Source organism: Dioscorea cayenensis, unplaced genomic scaffold (assembly GCF_009730915.1).
Source record: "Dioscorea cayenensis subsp. rotundata cultivar TDr96_F1 unplaced genomic scaffold, TDr96_F1_v2_PseudoChromosome.rev07_lg8_w22 25.fasta BLBR01001228.1, whole genome shotgun sequence".
In the NCBI taxonomy this organism is placed as follows: domain Eukaryota; kingdom Viridiplantae; phylum Streptophyta; class Magnoliopsida; order Dioscoreales; family Dioscoreaceae; genus Dioscorea; species Dioscorea cayenensis.
In genome coordinates this window covers 37,664-61,471 of record NW_024087619.1, presented here as the reverse complement: position 1 = coordinate 61,471, position 23,808 = coordinate 37,664, and the positions used below count along the sequence as shown (strand labels likewise).

General features: G+C 36.7%; 3 protein-coding genes across 4 annotated transcripts; all 3 read left to right on the top strand.

Moving 5' to 3' along the window:
* The first annotated feature begins 171 nt into the window (after window positions 1-171).
* Window positions 172-2,531, top strand: LOC120255889 (uncharacterized protein At4g08330, chloroplastic-like). 2 transcript variants are annotated; one of them, XM_039263658.1, is made up of 3 exons: window positions 172-313; window positions 2,174-2,318; window positions 2,398-2,473. In XM_039263658.1, the coding sequence occupies exons 1-3, from the start codon at window positions 288-290 to the stop codon at window positions 2,458-2,460; spliced, it is 234 nt and encodes a 77-aa protein (XP_039119592.1). In that variant the 5' UTR covers window positions 172-287; the 3' UTR covers window positions 2,461-2,473. The 2 variants fall into 2 exon arrangements, with proteins under 2 accessions (XP_039119592.1, XP_039119591.1); XM_039263657.1 differs by having other exon boundaries at window positions 2,174-2,531.
* LOC120255888 (F-box/LRR-repeat protein 12) lies at window positions 2,525-3,925 on the top strand. The gene has a single exon (XM_039263656.1). The coding sequence runs from the start codon at window positions 2,555-2,557 to the stop codon at window positions 3,698-3,700; it is 1,146 nt and encodes a 381-aa protein (XP_039119590.1). The 5' UTR covers window positions 2,525-2,554; the 3' UTR covers window positions 3,701-3,925.
* Window positions 3,926-20,606: 16,681 nt separating this feature from the next.
* Window positions 20,607-22,828, top strand: LOC120255887 (trans-cinnamate:CoA ligase, peroxisomal-like). Its single transcript, XM_039263655.1, is given in 3 exon segments — window positions 20,607-20,833; window positions 21,223-22,236; window positions 22,238-22,828. Coding segments are annotated over 3 exon segments (1,686 nt in total). The 5' UTR covers window positions 20,607-20,635; the 3' UTR covers window positions 22,712-22,828.
* Window positions 22,829-23,808: the final 980 nt, after the last annotated feature.

Genomic DNA, 23,808 nt, shown 5'->3' with positions numbered 1-23,808 from the left:
TTTTTTTGACCTTTTGACTAACAAGAGTTTTGTCTTATAGTAGTGGACACCGCATCAACCGTCCAAAATCTCATCCAACTTACTCAACGGTCAGGATTTGATCTTTAGTCAGCATGGATATTACTATATTAAATTTCGCCAATGTCTCCCCCCACTCGCAGGAGTCGCAGCTCTTGCTTTGTCCCTTTTCCATTATTAAAACCCTCAAAATTTTTTTCCTTTTATCGTATGGATTTCTGATTAATCGATGAACATTCTTCGCCAAAATCCGATTTTGATCCTCGAGGATGTCCCAGGCGGATGTGGTTTATAGGTATTTGTATTCAATTTGTTGAATTCCTTTGATTAGATTGGTTTTTTTTTTTCTTCTCTTTTTAGGTTTTTGTTTTCGATAGTCTTGCTGGAATTTTCAATTTCGCAATCGATCTAATTTGTTGTGAAATTTCATGTTGAAATTTGTCCGTTTTGTTGCTGAACAATGCAGGCATTGATTTCTTGATATTGTGCATCAAAATTTTGGTTTTGGGGTTCATAGTTTGCAGGTTGATTCATGGGATTTTTGTAATCTTTCTAAAATTTTTCCGTTTCGTTGGATCAGTATCTAACTAGATTCTCATTATTGGACAAAAAATAGTTCAAAATGCAAATGAAATGCTGTACTAGTGTGAGGATTTCTTAATGTATCTAGCTCTTGTGTAAGAGCTTGTAGTTTTTATGCTGATAAACCAGGTTTTTGTAAACTTAGAATGAACAAAATGCAAGATTCCTCCCTAGTTTCTAGTTATCTATGGGCTGTTATAGTTGTTTAGTATGCGATGACATCAAACATCTCTGTAAACTACTAGCTCATATTGTATTTTTTTCATATTATGTAGCTGAAAGTTATTGCAGAATTGTTACTTATCTACATTCTAATTATTGTATTGAATAGCTCATGATGTGAGTAGAATAGATTCAGGATTCACTTGTCTTATATTTTCGTAATATAGATTCACTAACTTGTGCAAGAGCTTGTGGTTTTATGCCAATGGGATAAGTTTGTGGTAGTTTATGGGAAAATTGTTACAATGTATGGCTTGAAGCGGGCTTTGACTTTGAATGGAGAAAATCGCCTTGGTATTGTTATTATTCAGTATTACATTTTATCGCTAACTTCTTAAAGGTATTACCGGATTCTCCTTATTGGATACATAGTAGTTCAGGTAGCAATTAGTGAGTGAATGGCGACTTTTATCAGAATTTCTTAATTTTATTGCCAGTTTTTTTAGAATTCATCACTTGAATTGGGTTTCACCCCTAGTTTGTATTTATCTTTGGGCTGGTTATAGTTGTTTGCTAGAGCATGAGATAAGATTTATAGGGAAACTGCTCGTTCAATAATAGAAGTGTTCCTTTCCAGCTAGAGAGAAGTGGTTCATGAAGTGTAAGCATTTTATAAGCATATGGATTGATTTGGAGTTCTGTTTGGTCTTTGTTCTAGCAATTTAGTTTCAGTAATTTTCTGGAAAACATAGTCAAGTTTATTACAAAAGTCTTTTGTTTACTTGTGAATTGTTTTGTGAGGAGTTATCATTTCACAAATAAGCATGCATTTAGAGAACAATCTAGGGTTTGGAGATGACAATAATCTTTTTGGAAAATAAGGTTTATGTTGTTGTTGTTGTTGTTGTTTTTAGGAGAATTATATTTGTCTTAAATTTTGAACGTGTGCATGATAAGAGGTTTTTTTAGAATTGAGGTTTTCTCTGTTTTTGTACTCAATCAGTGCATTCTGGAAGATACTTATAGTCATCATCATTCTAGCTACTACCATGCCCCAAGTCTTTACTTTGTGCTTATTCATTTTATCAGCTTGTTACATATGTTTGTGGTGTATGGAAGATAATGCATCGACCGAACTAGGCACCTTTTTAGTACATTTTTGTTTTTGGGACAGTTGCCTTATATCACAATTTGCTGCCTTAATGGTTATTTGCTTTGTATCATACGTTTAAATGACATGAAGTTTATAATCTTTTATTGCCTTTTTTTTTTAATCTCGAAATCCTCATTAACCATATGTATCTAATCTATCATGTGATATCTGGAATTCAAGGTTAATCATGTGGTATATTTCCTTTGATAATCAATTATGATGGCATAAGGCCAACTTACCCATTGTGGGCTCATGCAGCTGTGGATCATGTGGATATGCATTGAATTTAACATCTTCTAACCGGATTACTCCTGGAGTATCAACTGATTATAGTAAATCTATCAAGAAGGGTGTCATATCTTTTCACTCTGTTGATCTCAGTAGATTCACTCAAGTGGATGAGGTAAACTGTCTTCCCTTATTTTGGGGTCGTTATCGCACAAGAACCAAGCTTCTCTGCCGTAATTGTGGAGTTCTCATAGGTTGTGGATATGGAGAGTCAACTGTGCTTTGTGGCTCTGAACCTCCCAGCTCATCCTCTTTAACTTGCCAAAAATACAGAATAAAGATTCGAGCACTACAGCTTACTGAACAATGACAGGATAGATTCCTTTCATATCTTGTTTTAGTAAGACTTTCATGGAGTCAGGTGTAGCTCAAAAGGCCATCACCATGCTGCCTTATGATTTGTTACAGATGATATTTCAAAAGCTTGAAAATACCATGGATCGCAATGCCTTTGGCTTAACTTGCAAATGTTGGTTTCAGATTCAAAATTCATCACGCAGATCATTGATCTTCCAGTTCTGTTACAACCCCAAAATCTACCGAACCTATGCACTGTATCTGCCAAGACTACTTGTTCGTTTTCCACATCTCAGCTCAATCTCTCTAGCCGGTTTCACAGAGTTATCAGATTCAGCATTGACCCTGTTGAGTGATTCAGGGAAAAACATCCAGAACCTATCACTATATTGCTGCTTTGGCATTACTGATAACGGCATTTTAAAAGTGTCTTCTGGATGTACTAACTTGATATCTGTCACTCTTTATCGCTGTAATATTTCAGATGTTGGATTAGAATACCTTGCTAAATCTTGTCAAGCCTTGGAGAACATGAACCTATCTTATTGCATGCTTATTTCCGACAGTGGAATCAAAGCATTATCAAAAGGTTGTCCTAAGCTTCATGTGCTAATGATTTCCTACTGCAGAGGAATAACCGGAACTGGATTCAAGGGATGTCCTCCAACTCTAGCTTATCTGGAAGCCGACTCTTGCTTGCTAACTCCGGATGGATTGTTTGAAACTGTGAGTGGTGGCGGTATTGAATACCTTAATGTCTCTAGTCTCAGAAGTTGGCTTGGTGCAGATGGTTTGGATCGAATTGGTTGTGGCCTCGCCACACGGCTGAGGTTTCTCAATCTCCGCCTCTGTCGCTTTGTAAGTGATGATTCAGTAGCAGCAATAGCCAAGGGTTGCCCATTACTAGAGGAATGGAGTCTCGCAGTGTGTCACGAGGTCCGGGTCTCTGGTTGGGAAGCAGTCGCGTCAAATTGCAAAAACTTGAAGAGTTTGCATGTGAACCGATGCCGAAATCTCTGTGACCGAGGACTGGAGGCCCTGCGCAATGGATGCACCCTGCTTCGAGTGTTATATATGCATGGATGCCGACGAGTCACGAGCTTAGGTTTGGAGATGTTTAAGCTGCAGAGACAGGATGTTGAAGTGAAGAGAGAAGAGTGTATATCGATCGGTCCTTGCATAGACGATTTTTTTGCATAACAATTAACCGAAGGCATTAATAAACAGAACATCTCTGGTGGTGAATCTTACTGATCAAATTGGCAGCAATTTAGGAATCTTCATTTGAAATTCTCAGCGACAAAGTCACAACTCATTGTTACTGTTTCTTTTAAGCAAAAGCAGCAAATTTTCTTTAGTAAACAACTGATGGTCTTATTGTTCTGAAATCTAATGAATGATTTTAACCTTAACTGTTTTTTTTTCTCTGAAACTGTAATTTTCCAGCATTGTTTAACAATGTTTATCAGTGTTTATCAATGTTAGATGCTTTAAGCAAATGAAATGAATATATATTGTTTTTTTCCCTTTGCAAAAATAAAAAATTGCTTATGTATCTCTTGAAAATAATATTTTATTTATATATTTATACAATTTACTTTTATTTATTTACATACTCTTTGAACTACCACCGTGGTATTTCATTTCTTGTCCGTGGTTCATTCACTTTTATAAAATCCATGGTTTATTTATATTTATAAAAAAAAAATGGAACTATTTTGTAGTTTAGTTTGTAGTTTAGATTTTTCATTAAAATTTTGTATTTATTCCGGTCAAAAATTTCGACTCATCTTTAGAATTGAGAGATAGAAAATTTTTATACCTTATTTACTTACAATGGACTTAAATTTTAGTTTGACTTCAATTTTGATAGACAATGACTTATAATAGACCAAAAAAAAAAGGTTAACTTGGAATAATTGCTACCAAATCAAACTATTTTTTTGAATTTTTTTGCATCAAATAATATTTTTTTTAAAACTTTTTACTTACCACCCCTTGGAAAAATAATAAAATTAGTTTTCATCCTCTAACTTTTGATTTTAAAAGTTGCATAGTGAACATAAATGCCAAGAAAATAAAAATTTATACATAATCATCTAATTTGGAAGATTATAATTGCAAAAATTTCTTTCAAATAAAAAATTGAGAAGATTATTTTTTTTCGGAAGATTATAAACTTTCAATCAAAATTATATCATATGTTAGAACTTTCTCACTTGGTTAAGTAGAAAATAAATTGTTGCCTTCTTTTTTGGAAAAAGGTTGCCTGATATTTTGGGAATTGGTAAGTGTCAAATTCATGATTATTATTATTATTATTTTTAAATTCCAAATGATATTCATATTTTTTCAAAAACGTGACAAAGGAAAAGTCCTTTTTTCTTACACTACTATTATGTTTAAAGTTAAAAAAACATTTTTGTTCATGTTTTTCAAGTTTCCAATGGATCAAAGTCAGGAAAGATAAGTTAAATTTTGTGATCATGTGATTTGAATTTAGAAAATGAAATCTTATAAATTATAAAAATATTTGGAGATAAACATTGTCACTAGGAAAGATGTATTATAGAGACTTTTATTACTTAAATTTAAAATACACTGGACATAGTAATATAGAAAAAAATCCTCTTATGTGAGAGTGGACTTGTAATCCCTTGATACATAGCTTGTCTATTTTATTAAAAATAAATAAATAAATAAATAAATGGTGAAAGTATAAGCCACTCAATTGAGGATGAGAAATTTGATGGATCTCGGAAGAATTCAAACATAAAAAGGTCATTTTTATTTTTCTAGTTTAATTATACTTGTCAAACTACCATATGTTTTAATTTTGGATTTGTCCTTGTGATATCATGTTTGCCCATGTATATTTCCACTCTGCATACTAGTCACCATTACGTGAATAATAAATCCCTACTTAATTTAACATGTATTTGTTTTTTTTGTTTTTTTTAAAGAAATGAGATAAACACATACAATTAGAAGTGTGCCCACAAAAAACAATAATGGTACTAAATCAATATGGATTGAGTTACAAGCCTACTTCTATAATTAAAGGCATTTGGTATTATTATTATCAGCATGTTTTGAACTCGAGCAATAAAAATTCAACAAATCAAATCTTATGTAATGAAGTCAGTATTATTGGACCAAAAACTCTTTGGCAATTGGAAATATTTTGATGCCAAGTTAGTTGAAATCATATAAAGTTTTATTTTATATTGTTCATATGTGATTGAAAATGTCAATATACATAAAGATTTGAGTTATATGATCAATTATTCCGACTTCACTTCACTTGTCACAATACAACATGAAAAATTGTGAGTGACGTCTTTGTCAGTAGTATCTTTGTATAGTTTTGAGTCTAAATTACACATTATCATTTAATATTGGATAACAAAAGAAGTGAAATATCACATATGGGCTATGCATTTATAGTTTAAAACCTTTTAAAAAAATTATATGCATATTTTTTTAGTTATATGTTGTGGGTTATAAATGGAGTTTTTTTTGTTATATGCTTTAAGTTTCAATTAATAATAACTAATATTTATATTTGTTTCAAAACAATATATTTTATTTTATCACATGTAATTAAAATTGATATTTAAATGAATAAAAACTCATTATGGCATCATTCTAGGTGCAAACAAGTTTTTTAGTTGATTAAATTATTAAACATAATAACTCATGATTAATATAAAAAAGTTGTAGAATAAGAAGTTAAATTTTAGATGATATACATATCGAAACCAGAAAATTTATATGTTTCAAATTATACCTCAACTTTCAACCAAATACCCAATATGTATTAATAATATGCATTATTCATGATTAAACATGATAAATCTAATATTAAAATGTTTTTAACTTAATATTCAATAAATTTTTTTAAGAATAATATATAAATATAATTTGGAAGGACATGGAAGATATATAGAGGAGATGCATGGACTGAAGTGTTGCATGAAATTCTACTTATCAATAGCTGCCGGTCATTTGTGGTTAGCTAATATAAACAAGTCAGTCAAGGTTAAGACAGTCTTTCATGGAAAAAACATGGCATAGATATTTCTAACATAACCCACACGTTCATACAATCATGCTGAAAATTCACCGCTATATATATATATATATATATTGATCAATCAATTCATGCTCATATGCCCACTTTGTCTTCGGTGTGGATACTATTACTTGGACTCTTCAAAATTTGGGCAATAATTTACAAGTAGATTATTCATCTCAATGAGTTGGTGGAATCGATTTTGTTTAGAGAATAATAACTATTTTAAAAAAATATATATAAAAATGTATAGGTATAACTGAGTTGGTCGATCATCACTGCTTTAACTAACAAATATCTTTAGTCAGTTTGGTGATATAGCACAGAATTTTAAAAAAAACAAACAAAGGTTGAATTAAAGAGTTAATATTTTATTTCCCTCCCAATTCAAAGGTTGAGGATTTGATCCTATCTGTTAGTTCCGGTGATGTGGTTTGTGGTTTAGTGAACACTCACAACACTCAAAGAAAAACTCACACAAACCAAACAAGAAGGAGACACACAAGTTTGGTAACCCAGTTCGGCTTCCTCTCGCCTACGTCTGGGGGGCCAAGCCCGGAGAAAAACAATCCACTAAAAGAGGTGAAAATACATGAGTACAAAACACTTGTCACTCACTCACTCAACAATAATGAACACTACCCTCTCTAGATTGTCTGGTGCTCACACACTCTCCTCCAAGAGTTCCCCAAGAGTCACACTTACAATCTACGAGCAAGGTAGCTTATATAGACGCCTCAACGTCCCAAATATAGCACATACCTCTTTTAGAATCTCCGCGGCTACTAATTTAAAAACCTGCCAAAATTAGCTGTTGCAACTCCTGTTGTAACATAAGTTGCAACATGGCCCTGACTGCTGACTTGACTGAGTTCTGGTTACGTTGCGGACGACCTCAAGACCCATCAACCTCCCGGTCATGCTTAGTCCGAGTCGATGCAGCCAAATCTCCCGATCCCGACTGCCGGCAACTAGCCTACCTCCTCAGCTCCTCATCACGCAGTCCCCTCGCAAGGGGCGCACGTCCTTGTGCGTCTTCCATGAAACTTGCCAAACTTCTCCTAAATTTGGTCTTCAAAGATTCTCCAAACTTGATCTTCAATTCACCCAAGTTTGGTCCTCAAATCTTGCCGTTAATAGACTTCAATGATTCTCATCAAGGATTCTTCAAATCATATCTCCTTCATTCACACCATGAATAGATCTTTCTTTAATTAAGCTCCACCATATTTAATCTTCAATCAAATCACCTAAATATGGTCTTGATATGATCTTGTCTTCAAGTTGTAAGGCATTGCCAAAAATAACTCCACCAAGATCTTTAAGATAGCTTCACCATGATCTTCAAGATATTTGGCTCCATGTTAGAGACTTACTAAAAATAGCTCCATCAAGATCTTCAAGATGTTTGCCTTGCACTCCAAGTCTCCTTGCCATGTCACCATGCTTGCCACATCATCAATTATGCTTTGTCACCTTGGTTGCCACGTCACTTGGTCTAGGTGTCAAATCATGCCAATAACTAGTGCGGTTGCACTAACACTATCACTTATTCACAAGATATATATATATATGAATTAAATATTATACATGTCTGTCGTAATACAAATAAACTGTTTCACGTTTCTATCACAAAAATATTAAAACTAAATTGAATAAACAGTTTTAAAATTTTTTCCCTGGTACTTTAGAAAATGTTATGAATGTTCCTTTATTTTTTTATTGTTTAAAATAATTTTATTTTCTTTGTATCTAATACAGTTTATTAACTTGATAACAATTTTCAAGATTAAATTGTTATCATCCATGCAATTCAGGAGGTGGCATTTCGTTTTTTTTTAATTTAACAAATAAATATTATGTGTTGATTGAATATTATATTTCATTGTAGATTTTTTTTTTTTGGAAAAATTTGGACAAATCATCACAAAATACATACTTTTTATTATTGAGATGCATAAACTCATAAATAAATTTAAAAATATATAATTATAAATTTTCTAATATTAATATTCATATGCTTTTACAAACATCCTGCGAAATAAAACTTCATCTTAACTATAATTCAGTGAACTTAGTTAGGAAGCATCACTTCATTTTTTTCCTCGTGTTTTTAATCTTTTTGACTTTAAAAAAAATATTGAAAAGGGACAATAAAAATAAATGTCTTAAAAAAAGAAATGAATGAAAACAAAAAAACTATGAAGAAAAAATTATTAAAGATGATTGAGGTAAAGAAAAGAAATGTGTATATATTTTTTAAATTCCATTAATTTTAACTAGTGGAAATTGCCAAAAAAATTCTTTAAGTTTGTAAAATTGCCAAAAACACTCCGTTAGTTTTGCAATCCCCAAAATCCCCCTCTTTTTAAACTCTATGTTTTTCAAACCCCCAAACCCTGTAACGGATGTGAACGGAGTGAGTTTCAAATTTTTGGACGAAAAATGCCTTTGCATGGGGAGTCGTGGGTCTGCACCATCTCGGCGATTTGAGAGGAAGTGGGCGGTTTTCCGTAGGGTAATCCCGAGAGCGAATTTATTGGAGCCGCTTTACTTTGCTTTTTCTCAACTCACGCCTTCGACTTTTCCATTTCAGGTCGTCTCCGAGTTGTCTCTACCGCGAAGCCTCGTAGAATTGTCATTTCATCGACTTTTTCCCCTTTCCACCGGTATCTCGAAGGAGAAGTCCCCCTGCAACTAGTTGGCATTTCATCGATTTGCAATCTAAGGTATTGAGTATGGTTTTTATGTTAACTGCTCATTACTAAAGAAAGATTTTTTTCGGTTTTTGTTTTGTGCTCCTGCTTTTTGTTGGAAGATATTGAAGTCTGCAGGGGATTTCTACTGGGGTTTTGTTAGTCCTGAGGAGATTTCTACTGGGGTTTTTTTGTTTTGCATTTTCGTATGTATACACTATCGAAAATAGTTTTTTTCGATTGTTATGATTTGTGTAATATTTATAATGTACATTTCCCCTTTCGTTTGATATGGTTGCGCTTTTACAAAGGAGGTTGGCGTTTAAGAAATCGGATGTTACGCTTTAAAAATTTGTTGTCTCGTTTAAGTATTCTCGTCTCGTTTAAAAAAATGGGTCTCTGCTTTAACATGTTATATCTCTGTTTAATAAGCGAGAGTTTACCGCTTTATAACCTTATATTTCCGCTTAAACTTTTTGTCAATCTGCATGTTGAATGTGTTGTTATTGTCGCAAGCTTGTGATTATGGCGGTCAACCTAGTTAATGGGCGATGCTATTTGACACCGGTTGTGGAGACCTTAGTCGAATTGAAAGATAACATGACCCCTCGACATCGGGAGATTATTCGAAGGACACCGCTTGCGCTGCTCATCGAGCTGGAAGCTATATACCAAGAGAGGGCCCTTCTTGATTCTCTTTTGCAAAGGTACGATGGTCGCACCAATAAATTCGAGGATCGGGGAAAGCTCGCGAGTTTCGGACCTCAAGATGTGGCCCTCGTTCTTGGTCTGCGTTGCGATGGCGACGCGAGTGGTCTTTCGGAAGAAGAAACCGGTCGCGTTCGAAGGGACGGTATCTATCAAAGACCCTACGAGAGCACGGAGACTCCATCAAGAGCACTCTAGTGCAACTTGTTCGACGGAGGGAGAAGAAGATAATTTTTGTCAAACTCGATGGTGTACCTCATGGGGGACGATCTTCTTCCCAAATACATCATGCTCGGTTCGAGCCCGGATCGTTGATTACGTCGATGATCTACCGACCATGGGGGATACGCGTAGGGCGCGAGATGACGCACTGAAGTGGCTTATGGAGGATATTCCACAGCGACCGCCCTGAGTGCAAGATAGATGCGCCGGGAAGAAGACCAACATAGGGTACATTAAGGGTTGCTCGGTCGTGCTTAACGTCCGGTTTCTGGTGAGCGAGGAGCAGGGGAAGAAAAGTCCGTTTCAGCAAGATCCCAAGGATCTCTGTGCTACGGTGAAAAGTACTACGGAAGCAAGCGACGGTGAAAAGCGAGCTTGTCATCGCTCGATGGAAAAGAGGTAATAAATCATGGACAATGTTTAACATAAGTCTTTAATGTTTAAACATTTTATTTAGCGTTTAACTTTTAGTATTTACCGTTTAAAAACTTATTCATACTTGTTTAAATATTTTGTTCTCCGTTTAATTATATTCTATAACGTTTAAATATATAAACACTCTGTTTAAATTGTTTGGTTTACGTATGTTAGTTTCCGAAATTTGGTTCGTGAATCTTTGAAAAAAAGAAATATTTGTTGGGGCCAACCGAGCGGATGGATGCCATTGCTCCCGGGAACCACTTGGTCGAAGGCGGGATGAGAGGGCGACCTCTATCGTCATGCTGACTGGACGCCGTTCTCCTACTTCCGACCCCACCACGCGCACGCATTTCTCGAGCCCGAGAAGCCCTCCCCTACCCGCGATTACGACAACCCCCTACCACGACAACGAGCGGTCCCCCGATTGTGGCGACCCCTCCCGACCATGGCGACCCTCAGACCTTGCAGCCCTCACCGGTGACATTAGGCGAAGATGTCACCGCAACTCTTATCGCAGCATGCCGGATATTGATGACCGAGTTTCCTCGGCTTTGTCGCTCGTGTTGAGGCGCTGGAAGGGACGTTTTCAGCCCAGTGCGCCATCCCTCAAAAGAATCGAAGCACCCGGGACGAGCGAGGCGTCGGAATTTGACGACGACGACATCATCGGGAAGGTCATTCAAAGGGGCCACATTCGAAGAGACTTGCGAAAAGAGGAGAACAATCGCCTCTGTCTCCGCGTCGGTGACGATGAAACAATAGCAACACCATCGGCGGCTGATGCTGTTGTTGAGAAGGACATCGTAGATGATGTGGCCGTTACCGCTGTTGAGAAGGTCGTTGACTCTCTTCTCGATGAAATCCTCGACCCGGTGGGCAAAACTGGCAGCGAGATTGCGGCATCAAAGATTGACACAATCCACGAAGATCGAGAACAAGTTAAGGGTGTGTCTCCCAATGATGCTGTTGTCATGGCCACGGTTGAGAAGATCGTCGAATCCGTTGCCGTGGCCGTGGCCGACGATGCGCATGACCAAAGCGGGGACACAATCTCACCACAACAAGAACCATGTAAGGATGTGTCTGCGGTTGATCTCTGTCGCTGGTCGTCCCGCAGTCGAGCCGAGACACAATCCCACAACAAGAACAACCATGTAAGGATGTGTCTGCGGTTGATCGCTGTCGTCATCGTCCCCCGCATCGAAGGAAGATCTGTCTGAAGACCCCGACCGAGCAACGAGAGAGATGATCAAGGCCAATCAAAAATTGGACCAGACGGCTCGGAAAGCTTTTATTCCGAAGAAGAAGAAATGGGTTGGCTTGAGTCGTCTTAACAAATCTGACGAGGAGTTGATAAGGATCTTCCTCAGTCGCTCTATGAGCAGGGTAAGTGTAAAGTTTTTTTATGATATTGTTTAAAGGTTTTATTATAGTGTTTAACTATTACCTAATAGTGTTTAATACCTTTATGTTATTATTTAATTTGTCTACTTAACGTTTAATTATATATAATATCATGTAACAATTGATAATATCATTTTAAATATTTACAATATGGTCTTATTATATACATTATCGTTTAACCTCGAGCATCGTCGTGTGGAAGAATGACTATTGTCGCGACTCACGCGACAAATTATACATACTGCTTGAGGGGAAGGAGATGATCATCGATGATGTGATGGACGCTTTCGTATGCATAATACAAAAAGTCGGCGAGCAAAGAGCCATATCCTTACAAGAAGCGCCTCCATCACCGGATCAGCTTACGTTGTTTATGTCAAAGCGGGGACGACGCACATGACACAATTATGGCTATGATCGGGGATCTCTGTGCATAGCTGCATGAAGTTCAAATTGTCATCCTCCCGATAATCATGAATGACCACTTCCATGTCGTCAGTCACGGACAATGATAAACAAGAATACTGAGACATTATTCTTCATGTCCGAGTACGATAAGGACGCGTTGGACATGGTAAGTTCTTTAATTATGTCCGATTAATATCTGTTTGGTATTTAAATCGGTATTCTAATTTTCGACTTGCATATCTCGACAGTGAATCTATTCGACATTTGTGTCGATATGGAGTTCAGCGAGTCGGCGACGGCAAAGTACCCACTGCGCTGCGACATAGAAACCCGCGCCTAAAAACAAGGAAGCGTCGATTGCGCCGTCTATGTCATCGCGGTTTATCGAGCAATTACTTTGGGGTGAGAAAGTTACGGCTCACCGAAGCAGACGTTCCTTACCTCAGATTAAGGTATGTTACCCGCATACTTAAGGAGGGGAGGGCAGCCGGCGTCCATGACAAAGGGGGGTCATCACAAGCGGGTTAATTTTTGTTTTTGAATAACATGTCCTGTATATCTGACTGTCAATTTTGTTTTCGAATGTAAATCTGGACAAATTCAATTCATTGTTTTCGTGTTCGAAGAACATGACTTGTATATCTCAATGTAAATTTTGTTTGTTTTCAATTGTAAGGCAGGTTAAATTTCATTCAGTTTCATTTCATTGTTTAATTTACGTTGTAGTTGTGTACATTTCCGTTTCATTGTTTAAATATACCATATATCGTTTAAACATCAGTTGAAATATTTCAAATTACAGTGTATCCGTTTAAAATAACAATGTCTCTGTTTAAATACATTCAATTCGTTATAAAGAGTAAGTAAGAGTTTAAATATGGAAAGTTGCCCATCAATACACAATGTTTCCCTGTCATCGTCGGCTTATTAACAATGCCTAGTCGGGCGACGTTTCATCAGTAAGATCGCCGATTGTGACCGGATCCATGGCGTGCAGCTGCAATGTAACTCGCGGACATCAAACGCTTGCGACTCGATCCTCTTTTCGCCCTAGGCCGCCCAGCTGCCTTCTCGTCCGACGGTCGCAAAGCGAAGCTCACGATTTCCGTCGAAGGCCCTGCCATCGTCGGGTATGGGGAATATAGCTTCCTTGTACGCCCAGCTTTGTAATTGTCGACGGTGAAGTACCCGCTAATAAATCGATGTACGTTGGTGTCTGCTTGCATTATTGCTGCGCAAGCGTGTTTGCAAGGGATACCATAAACTTGCCACCTTCGACATGAACAAGTTCCGATGGCGAGATCCACGAGTTCGTCATGACTGGTCGATCACTCGTAACGATCATCAACACAACGACCAACACGAAGATTTCGGTCGTCCTCAACAATGATCTCTACCTTCGAATGTATGTCTGGGCATAAATAGGTCTCCCATTTGTTCGCTTGTTCACGCCGGTTACATAACATGCGCATCAACTTGAACCTGGCAAATAAGGTTAAACAAAGACAATGATGGTTAAATAATTCGTAAACATGGTTAAACATTATTGTAAATATTTAAACGAAAGGATTAATATTTAAAGTCAGAAAAGTGTAATTAAACAAATATTGAGAATGTTTAAAGGGTAACACTAAATGTTAAGTGTAAACCAACATTCGCAGACCTTATAGAGTCGACCATTTTCGTCACCGGTAAATGACGAGCTTCCTTGATCCAAGCATTGAACGACTCCGCGACGTTTGAATACATCTCACCCCAACGATCACCTCGAATGAGATTCGACCAATGTGCCATATCCGATTTATTAATCAACCATGATGAGCTCGGGTGATGCGGCATGCAGCTTTCATTCACGGTATCATCGAAATCTTTAGCCGTGGATACCCACGTAATGCGGAAGCATATGACCAAGACTCTCCCTCAATGCCTTCCCAAGTCCGACATTGGCTTTCATATAATTGACCTCCAAATGTCGAAGACAGTATGCATGTGGCGAAGAAGGGAAAACTCTCGCAATTGGGCTCACTAGGCCCTTGAACCTGTCCGAAACGAAGGTAATTATCTCATGATAATCTCCATCCTCGTATAAGGCATCGCCTAACTTAGATATGAACCAAGTCCAATTGGCATCGGTCTCGTTGTCGACTATACCGAAGGCGACGTGGAAAAAACCATTGTTTCCATCTTTCCCTGTGGCACCCAGTAGTGTACCCCGATATTTTCCAAGGAGGTGGGTACCATTGAGAAATGACAGCCGGGCCCTCGCAAGCCCTCTTGAATCCCACAATACACGCTACCGAAAGAAAAAGAATGCACGCTTTAAAACGATCACCGCCTCTTTCCACGATCGCAACGCCGCCGGGATTTGTCTCGACCACCTTATCCACATACCAAAAGCAAACAGATCGTGCTGGAGATGTCATCGCCGCCGAGGACCACCCGGGCATGCTCTTTTCCCAACCAAGCTCGCTTGTATGGTATGTGGACACCATGTTCCCGCAACATGTCCTTCCCGAATGTCGATGGCCTTGCATAAGGGACGGTCCTTGAGCTTCTGAATCACTCGTGCGCTAACCCATTTTTTGGACGCTTTCGGATGCGACGCCGAACCTATGCCACCACCGCAAGTGTGTGACGGGTTGATTGTCTTGATTCTGAAAGTATTTTTGTTATACTCTTTTGATGCATGAAGGCGCCAATGACAACCATCGGCAGCGCATTCCACAGTCACCCGATGTTTTTCGTTCTTTATGAATTTGAAGTCAAAATTCCTTTTGATTGCATGATTTCGAAGTACATCCCTGAAATGTTCGACACCGTCAAAACGTTGTCCAATATCCAACGAAAGCACTTCAGAATGATCTGACGAGGAAGGAAGACATCCCACGCCGTCAGGGTCACCATGGGAATGAACTGGAGCACTCGCAGAATCTGAATTCCTGCCAACACTTCAGTCAAATGAAAAGATCAATATGTTAAGCGGAGAATATAATGTTTAAGTGATAATGACAATATTTAAACGTTAAATTAAATACTTAAGCAGTTAACTAATAACGTAAACGACTAGTACAAGAGTTTAACTGGTGACGGACATATTTAAACACTAATGACCCCAGACAACTGAAACAATTAAAAGAGAAGGAACTTACAACGAGTAAAACTCGTTTTCATTAGAATTCGGCAATGGCACATTTTCTGTCTCGACGACAAGATCAACTACATCACACTTGAAGATGGAGTGCACGTGACACATCCACTGGAAGTCGACATCGTTTTCTATTGGGCAAACCGTTTTATATCCATCTGGTGTGATGAACTTAACCCTGACAATAGAAACTTCGAGACCCCATCGCTCACAAATCTCAGCTAACACCAACTCCCAAGAAGTCTGAGCCGTGAACATTAGCACTCTTCCCTCCCCGTTGAATCTAGCAATACCACAAAAACTCTCCATAATATATCGGCCGAAAACCAAATCGATACAAACCAAATGAAATGAAGAACAAAAATAAGCCAAGAAGAAGAAGAAGAAGAAGAAGAAGAAGAAGATGTAAACAACAAACAGCAGTCAGATAGGGAAACAAAAAAAAGTGCATATATATATATTACTGTCGCGATGAAGACAAAAAAGTGCATAGAGGTTAGACTAGACGTGATGTGATTTGACGGTATTTTCCCCTCCATCCCAAGGGCAAAAAAGTAAAAATATATGTCACTGTCGCGATGAAGACATATTGTCATCGCTCGACATGAGTATCTGTTTAAACGTACAGTATTTTATGTTTAAACGGATAGATATAGTGTTTAACATAATGATTACCGGTTTAAATAAAGTCTATATCATGTAAATAATACGTATACCGTTTAAATAAAGTTATTTAACTGTTTAAAATATATGTTATTGTTTAAATTGAATGCTTTCACTGACATCGCGTTGAAGATGGGTACCTCCTGGGTCACTGTTTAAACATCTTTACGTATTTTCTTAAACACCGTTGTCATTGTTTAAAGAGTAACTAGAGTATTGTTTAACTTTTTCTATTGTTTACACCGTTGTCATTGTTTAAAGAGTAACTTTTTCTTAAACACCGTTGTCACTGTTTAAACATATTTACATATTTTCTATTGTTTACTAATGACGTTCTTTTGTTTCCCACATTGTTTTTTTACTAGGTCTCTGTTTAAATTTCGAAGTTCACATTCAAATAAGCTTGTTTCGTTTTATTTATAAAAGATTTACAACATTTACAACATTTACAACGTCCTCTCGGACTTTGATCACTCACGACTCGACCCTCGTATAACGAAACAAGTGTCTGTACATTCGAATGCTCACGCCGTTGCATAACATGGGCATCAACTTGAACTCGCACAACGCATAACATTAAAAAAAGGTTAAACAAACACATTCATGAAAACGACTATTAATCAATGTGTCATGGTCGGACTTAAGCGAAGATCCTGATAGTTAAACACAGAACGTAATAGTTGTACACTGACGTAATGTTCTTAAACGGTAATGTAAAAGTCTCAGTGATAAATATCAACCCCGTCTTAAAGGATGTTTCCGATCTCCTCCTCTAGAGAATCCTCCGCAATCACGAAATAGGTGAAAAACTTTCTTTTCTTACCCAAGTCGAAATGCTCGCTAATTGCTTGCGCTGCCATCCACCGTCAAGAATCCTCCTGCATTCGTGCAATTATGAGAGCATTTCGACTAGCGTGAAAAAGATAGTTTAACTTGTTGCGTGATTGCGGCTAAATGATTCTCAAGATTAGGAAGAAGGTTCACGAAACATCCTTTCAGATAGAGTGGTTGTCCATGGGAAGAGGAGGAGGAGGAGGATGATGATGAGGACGAGGAGGAGTGGTTGTCCATGGGGAGGGTTCTTCCTGGTTATTTATGGTGTGAATTCCATAGCGAGTCGACTCTTCATATCCGAGAAAAAAAGTTAAACGCACGATGGGCCGACATCGATCGATGAGAACGAACGGGTGTTCGGATATTTGATGTTAACGTGCATAAGAATTAATGCCGTCATTAATTCTTATGCACGGGATACTCATAACCTGCCACCGCCCTGCCACACCGCCAACAATTCGGATCAAACGAAAAAGATCTCCGCTTTTACGCAGAGACTTTGATAATTTACACGCTAATATTAATAGTTATACATGTAAAGATAATGTTAAACGGAGATGGCAAGTATTAAACGGATATGACAATTATTAAACATATTAGTAATATATTTAAACGGATAATAGCAAATAGTTAAACATTATTTAAACAATAGTTCTTCTCGTCGTAATACAACTTTACAACCATAAACGAGAAGAGCGACAATGGCACATCGTCTGTGCCTCGACAATAAAATCGACTACGACTCATTTGAAAGATGAAGTGCACTGACCAATCCGATGGAAATCAATTTCATTTTCTATTTGAGAAACCGATTTATATATTTCGGGTATGATAATGAGGAGAACAACAAGATGTAATGCAACTCCTTGGCATTGTCTATCAGAAACCAAGCAGAAAGCCCTTCAAAAGGTTGAACATGATGTTATTTGGCGCTTTCCTTTCCCACCATTTTCAAGGCCAAAAATGGGATTTCACAACATGGACCCATTTGAAGTGAACGGTAGGGGGTAAAAGGGAAGTTAAACACTAACGGAAGGGCTGTCCGGGGTGTGTAAAAGTAGGAGGGGGTTTTTGGGAAGTTTTGAAAATTACGAGGGGTGAACAGTAATTTTTCTCTTTTAACTATGATGTATTAAAATAAATATTCATGATGTTGCGCATGCAAGCAAGCATGACTTGTATATTTACACACATACAATTATAAATTTATTATATATATACATATATACGTATATTATACTTTATTTTTATTAAAAAGTATTGACCATTGCGAGGTCTGAATTAATTGGAAAAACTGCAAAGTTTTTCTCCAAGATACATGAATAAGATAAATAATAATTTCCAAAGTTCAAGTTTGTTTTTTTCTTCATCACAAAGCACATAAATTTAGACTACTATAATTAACATCACAAGCTATATGTTATTCCAATTTTTTGACTACACTTTGTGCGATCGTTCCAAATACTTTTTAAGTTTTGAACCATTTTCCATACATTGTCAACATTAACAATAATAGTTTTTCTGTGAGGTGCCATAATCAACATAGGTGTTCTACAAAATTTTATATATATATATATATATATATATATAAATATATATGAAATTAGTATTCATTATTGTGTGAATTTTTTTTTTCGCCATTGTTGTTAGATATATTTCCAACGAGAAAAAAATATATATATAAAATAAAATAAAATAACAAAAATTTTTTTATTCTATAATCTATGGCTTTCTCCTAAAAAAGACAATTTTCAATAGCAAACTCATTTAAATTTTTAAATTTAAAAAGTTAAAAGTCATGAATAAAAAAATTAATGCTTGTCCACAGAAAAAGAAAAAAAGAAAAGAAAAAATTTGAAGATTTGAGTTTGTAAGAGATGGCATATTTATAAATTTAATTGGTATTAGTTAAGGGCTGAATCTCATTGTATAAGATTGTGCTAAAAACTTCATTATTGAGGTAATATCTTTATAATTTTTTTCAAAATAGTTTTTATTAGAAATATATGCAAAAATTATATTTGTGGAGGCAATCTAAAAAAATTGTTTATTTTTCATGCAATAGTTTTTATAATCTTGTCTATCTTTTATCAGCTGATTTTGTAATTAATTTTTTTATGTAAAACATATAGAAACTTCTTTCAGATTTATTGTTTTATACTAATTACTTTAATGTACTAGAAAAATCTTCTGAAGAATGTATCATTATTTTTAAATAAAAATGGCTAAATCTAGTATAAATAATCATATAATATGTCTAGTATAAATAATCATATATTATGTCATAATTGCAACATTGGAAAAAAAAATATTATGCAACAAACAACGGAGATTATTTATATTTAAATTTTAAATATGATTAATAAAATAATTTAAAATGATCCGGACTTTCAAAAACACACCATAAACTTTTTGAATATGATAAAATCATGAGATTAACAATTGAGAAAACAAAGAGTTTAAACAAACTAATATTTATAAGTAAAACTTAAAAATGAATTGTGTTAAAGCTGTTACCGAGTACTCTAATAAAAATTTACTAATGCTAATAAATAAAATTTTTTTATCTCAATTATTTCATGAACAGATAAGAGTCATATATCATGTTATGTGGCTGTAAATGTATTCATTTATATATCAGAATCGGTGATTTAATTCAATATTAAAAATCACCCAAAAAAATGTACACATTCTTAAAAATATTTCATATAGGCATAAATCTTTTTTTTTCCTATTAAAAAAAATCTTATATACAAACAAATTACAAATTCATATATAATAATATGGAAGAAAACTAGATTTTGAACCTTGAAATATTGAGACTTCCATATTTATGATGACTTTGATTACCACAGTTTATGACTTCTCTTTTTTGAAAAACAGAAAGTAGCTAGTTAGAGGTAAACAAAGCTAAAAATATAATTTAATTACCTTACTTTTTTACATTTACGTCATTGATGCATAGTTGGCCAAGCCACCCATTCAACCAAGGAGACCACACCTAACCACAATAGTTTTCTTCAATGAAATAATTTTTTTTTTCCAACACAAAATGAAAGAATAAAATAAATAAAAAAATTATTCAAAAAATAAAAAAAAAAAAAAACTCATATATATGCAATCAAAAGCAGTACTGGATTGCACTAATACTTTTTAAACAATAACAGAACCAAAGTTCGCCAAATATGACCACAATACCATGCAGCATAAATCCAAGGAAACTTAAATCTTATTAAATAATTCTCAAAGCAAACATACAGTCAAAAACAAGATCAGGCAGCCAAGAAACAACTTCTTAGCTAAAATAATAATAATAAAAATATATATAAAAAAATAATACAACAAACATCAGAGTCACAAGCCTCACATATCACATCACATCCCATGGTCGAAAACTACACGCGATCTTTTAACACTGCTGCTCCATTTTTCCTATATATATCCATGAACACATCCCTCCTTTGCACATCATCTCTAGCTCCAACACAAGTAATTAAGTTTCTTCTTATCTTGTTCTTCATCTCCATATATTCATATTCTTCTTCTTATTATTATAAGTAATGGATAAGCTACCAAAGTGTGGAGCCAACTATACTCCTTTGAGCCCCATCACCTTCTTGCAAAGAGCCGCTGCTGTCTACTCTCAACGCACGTCCATCATCTACAACTCCACCCGCTTCACATGGAAGCAAACCTATGATCGTTGCCTCCGTCTCGCTTCATCTCTCCGATCACTAAACATCACCAAAAATGATGTGGTTCGTATATATGCACACACAATATATACATAGATGATGATAATTTTTTTATATGTATCTATATATACTATTAAGGTAGATGTATATTTTGCTCGAGAGTGTTTCAGGGTTTAATTTTAATTTCTTTTATAACATTTAAGTTTTTATTTATATTACTTATAATATTAATAATTGAAAAACATTAATTACACTTAATTATTTATACAATAAATATCTATAAGATTTTTAAAATTCAAAGTATAAAATAGTTTCCATAGTAGGAGTTGTTTAATTATATTATTTTATATATAATATTGCCTTAAAATTCTTTACAAAATTTTAAAAACTCCGAGACGAATGATAAAATGCCTAATTTATTGTAAAAATTTTTTATTTGTAATTATATGTAGGTTTCAGTACTTGCACCGAATATTCCGGCGATGTATGAGATGCACTTTGCAGTGCCGATGGCCGGGGCTGTGCTAAACACCATAAATACACGCCTGGATGCCGGCCACGTTGCCACCAACCTGAAGCACTCCGAAGCCAAGCTCCTCTTCGTGGACTACCAATACGTGCCACTCGCTCGAGAGACTCTCGACCATCTCACAGCGGATGGCGCACCGGTACCACTCGTCGTCGTGATCGATGAGATCGACTCTCCAACCGGTGTGCGGATGGGCGAGCTGGAATACGAGCAGCTCATCATGTCTGGAGAGGAATACCAATATAATGGAGTGGACGATGAGTGGGATGCCATCGCATTGAACTACACTTCTGGCACGACGTCGGCGCCGAAAGGAGTGGTTTACAGCCACCGCGGCGCCTACCTGAGCACAATGAGTCTGTTGTTACAGTGGGGTGTGGGGAATGAACCAGTTTATCTCTGGTCCCTTCCCATGTTCCACTGCAACGGATGGACCTTCACATGGGGCATGGCGGCACGAGGCGGCACCAACGTTTGCATCCGCAGCACCGCACCAGCCGAGATGTACCGCGCCATCGCTGACCACAAAGTCACGCACATGTGTTGCGCGCCAGTCGTGTTCAACATCATACTCGAAGCCAAGAACGAAGATCGCCGCCCCATCACGTCTCGTATCGAGGTACTCACCGGTGGGGCGCCACCTCCGGCGGCGCTGCTGGAGAAGATCGAGGATATGGGGTTTCATATAACTCATGCTTATGGTATGACTGAGGCTACAGGGCCGGCTTTAGTGTGTGAGTGGATGGCTGAGTGGGATCTCCGGCCGGCGGAAGAGCGGGCTGAGTTGAAAGCTAGGCAGGGGATCAGTGTGCTTTCTCTTCAAGAAGTGGACGTGAAGGATGCGAAGACTATGTCAAGCGTGCCACGTGATGGAAGGTCACTCGGGGAGGTGGTGCTACGTGGTAGTAATGTAATGAAGGGTTACTTGAAGAACAGTGAGGGGCACGGCTGCTGCTTTCAAGGATGGTTGGTTTCTCACAGGTGATGTGGGTGTTATCCATCCTGATGGGTATCTAGAGATAAAGGATAGATCTAAGGATGTGATTATATCTGGAGGTGAGAACATTAGTAGTGTGGAGTTAGAGACGGTGTTGTACCGGTATCCGATGGTGAGGGAGGCAGCGGTGGTGGCGATGCCGCACCCGCGGTGGGGGGAGACACCGTGTGCTTTTGTGTCACTTGTCAAGGGAAATGTTGGTGTGACTGAGGAGGATATTGTGTCTCATTGTAGGAACAATTTGGCAAGGTTTATGGTGCCCAAGAAGGTGGTTTTCATGGATGAGCTTCCAAAGACCTCTACTGGCAAAATCCTGAAGCTCAAGCTTAGAGAGATTGCTAAAGGATTACAGTTGGGACAAAATGGACTAGTGAAGAAGGTGTTTAAGAAACGAGATGAAGGGATCCTTATTTGATTAAATATATATGTTGTATTTTGTTAACAAGTGTTTTTTTTTTTTTTGGTTGGTAAATTATTCATGTGGTCTTCTGTTATTGTTCAACGTTCTAAAACGCATTGTACTGTTTGGTAATTCGATCGGTTTATTGATTACGTTAGCATATATATCTATATAAATATATACATAATAGAACATTCAACTAAACAGGCAAAGAAAAAATTGAAACAATTTGGGATTGATGATTGATGCATTTCCGTTGAACAAGAATAAGGTTGGGCGGGTAGCATTGTTATTAATTTCACGAGAAAGATAGAAGGGTATTATGAGAGAGAGCATGGGAGTATGTATTAATCCTAGTTATTGGACACATTTATCTGGCTACCTTAGTAACTATTCTAAATACTAGTTAATTCCACACAAAGACAAAAAAATGCTTTTACCCAATTCGCCCCTTAATTGCTTTATAAAGATGATTCAATTTTCCGATATGTTATATTTTTTTATTGTATTTATTTCGTTCGTATTTCACTTTCTTTGTATTGCCACAATGTTGAATCATATGCATGTTTGAAAATTTTCTTTTAACCACCACTGCTTAGGCAATTGGTTGTTACATTGGATGGGGAATAGATAGACCTTGATAAGGATGAACCTCTGAGTTAGTAGTATCAGTACAATATCATGCATATATATTGTAGAATGTTATATTATAGAATACTCTAACAGTACTGTTTATTTGTTTTTGAAAAAGGTGGATAAAACCACTTGCATTACTAAAAAAGAAAGTCTGAATACAAAAAAATCCACTAGACGTGGACAGACACAGGGAACATCAAAGCAAACACAAAAAGCTAAGCCGGCGACACGAGACTCCCACCAGAAGAATAGGAGACAAGAACAACTAGCCTAGCTTCAGAAACGGGTCCTCCCCACTGACCTTTGCCAGACTACAGACAAAAATCACCTGAGACACGATCCATCCGGGTGCAACACAAGCCTCCATCAAGAAAGAACTAAAGTACCCCAGTAAGCATTGAAAGGAAGACATACAGTTACCCAACCCCTGTCCAATGAACATAATAGGGCTAAACTTTAGCCCAAACTTCCCTTTG

Bases quoted from the DNA above. Each gene is read 5' to 3' on its own strand.
- LOC120255889 (XM_039263657.1), top strand. From the start codon at position 288: ATGTCCCAGGCGGATGTGGTTTATAG. The intron at 314-2,173 runs GTATTTGTATTC...GGGCTCATGCAG, and splicing joins CAGGCGGATGTGGTTTATAG to CTGTGGATCATGTGGATATG.
- LOC120255888 (XM_039263656.1), top strand. From the start codon at position 2,555: ATGGAGTCAGGTGTAGCTCAAAAGGCCATCACCATGCTGCCTTATGAT.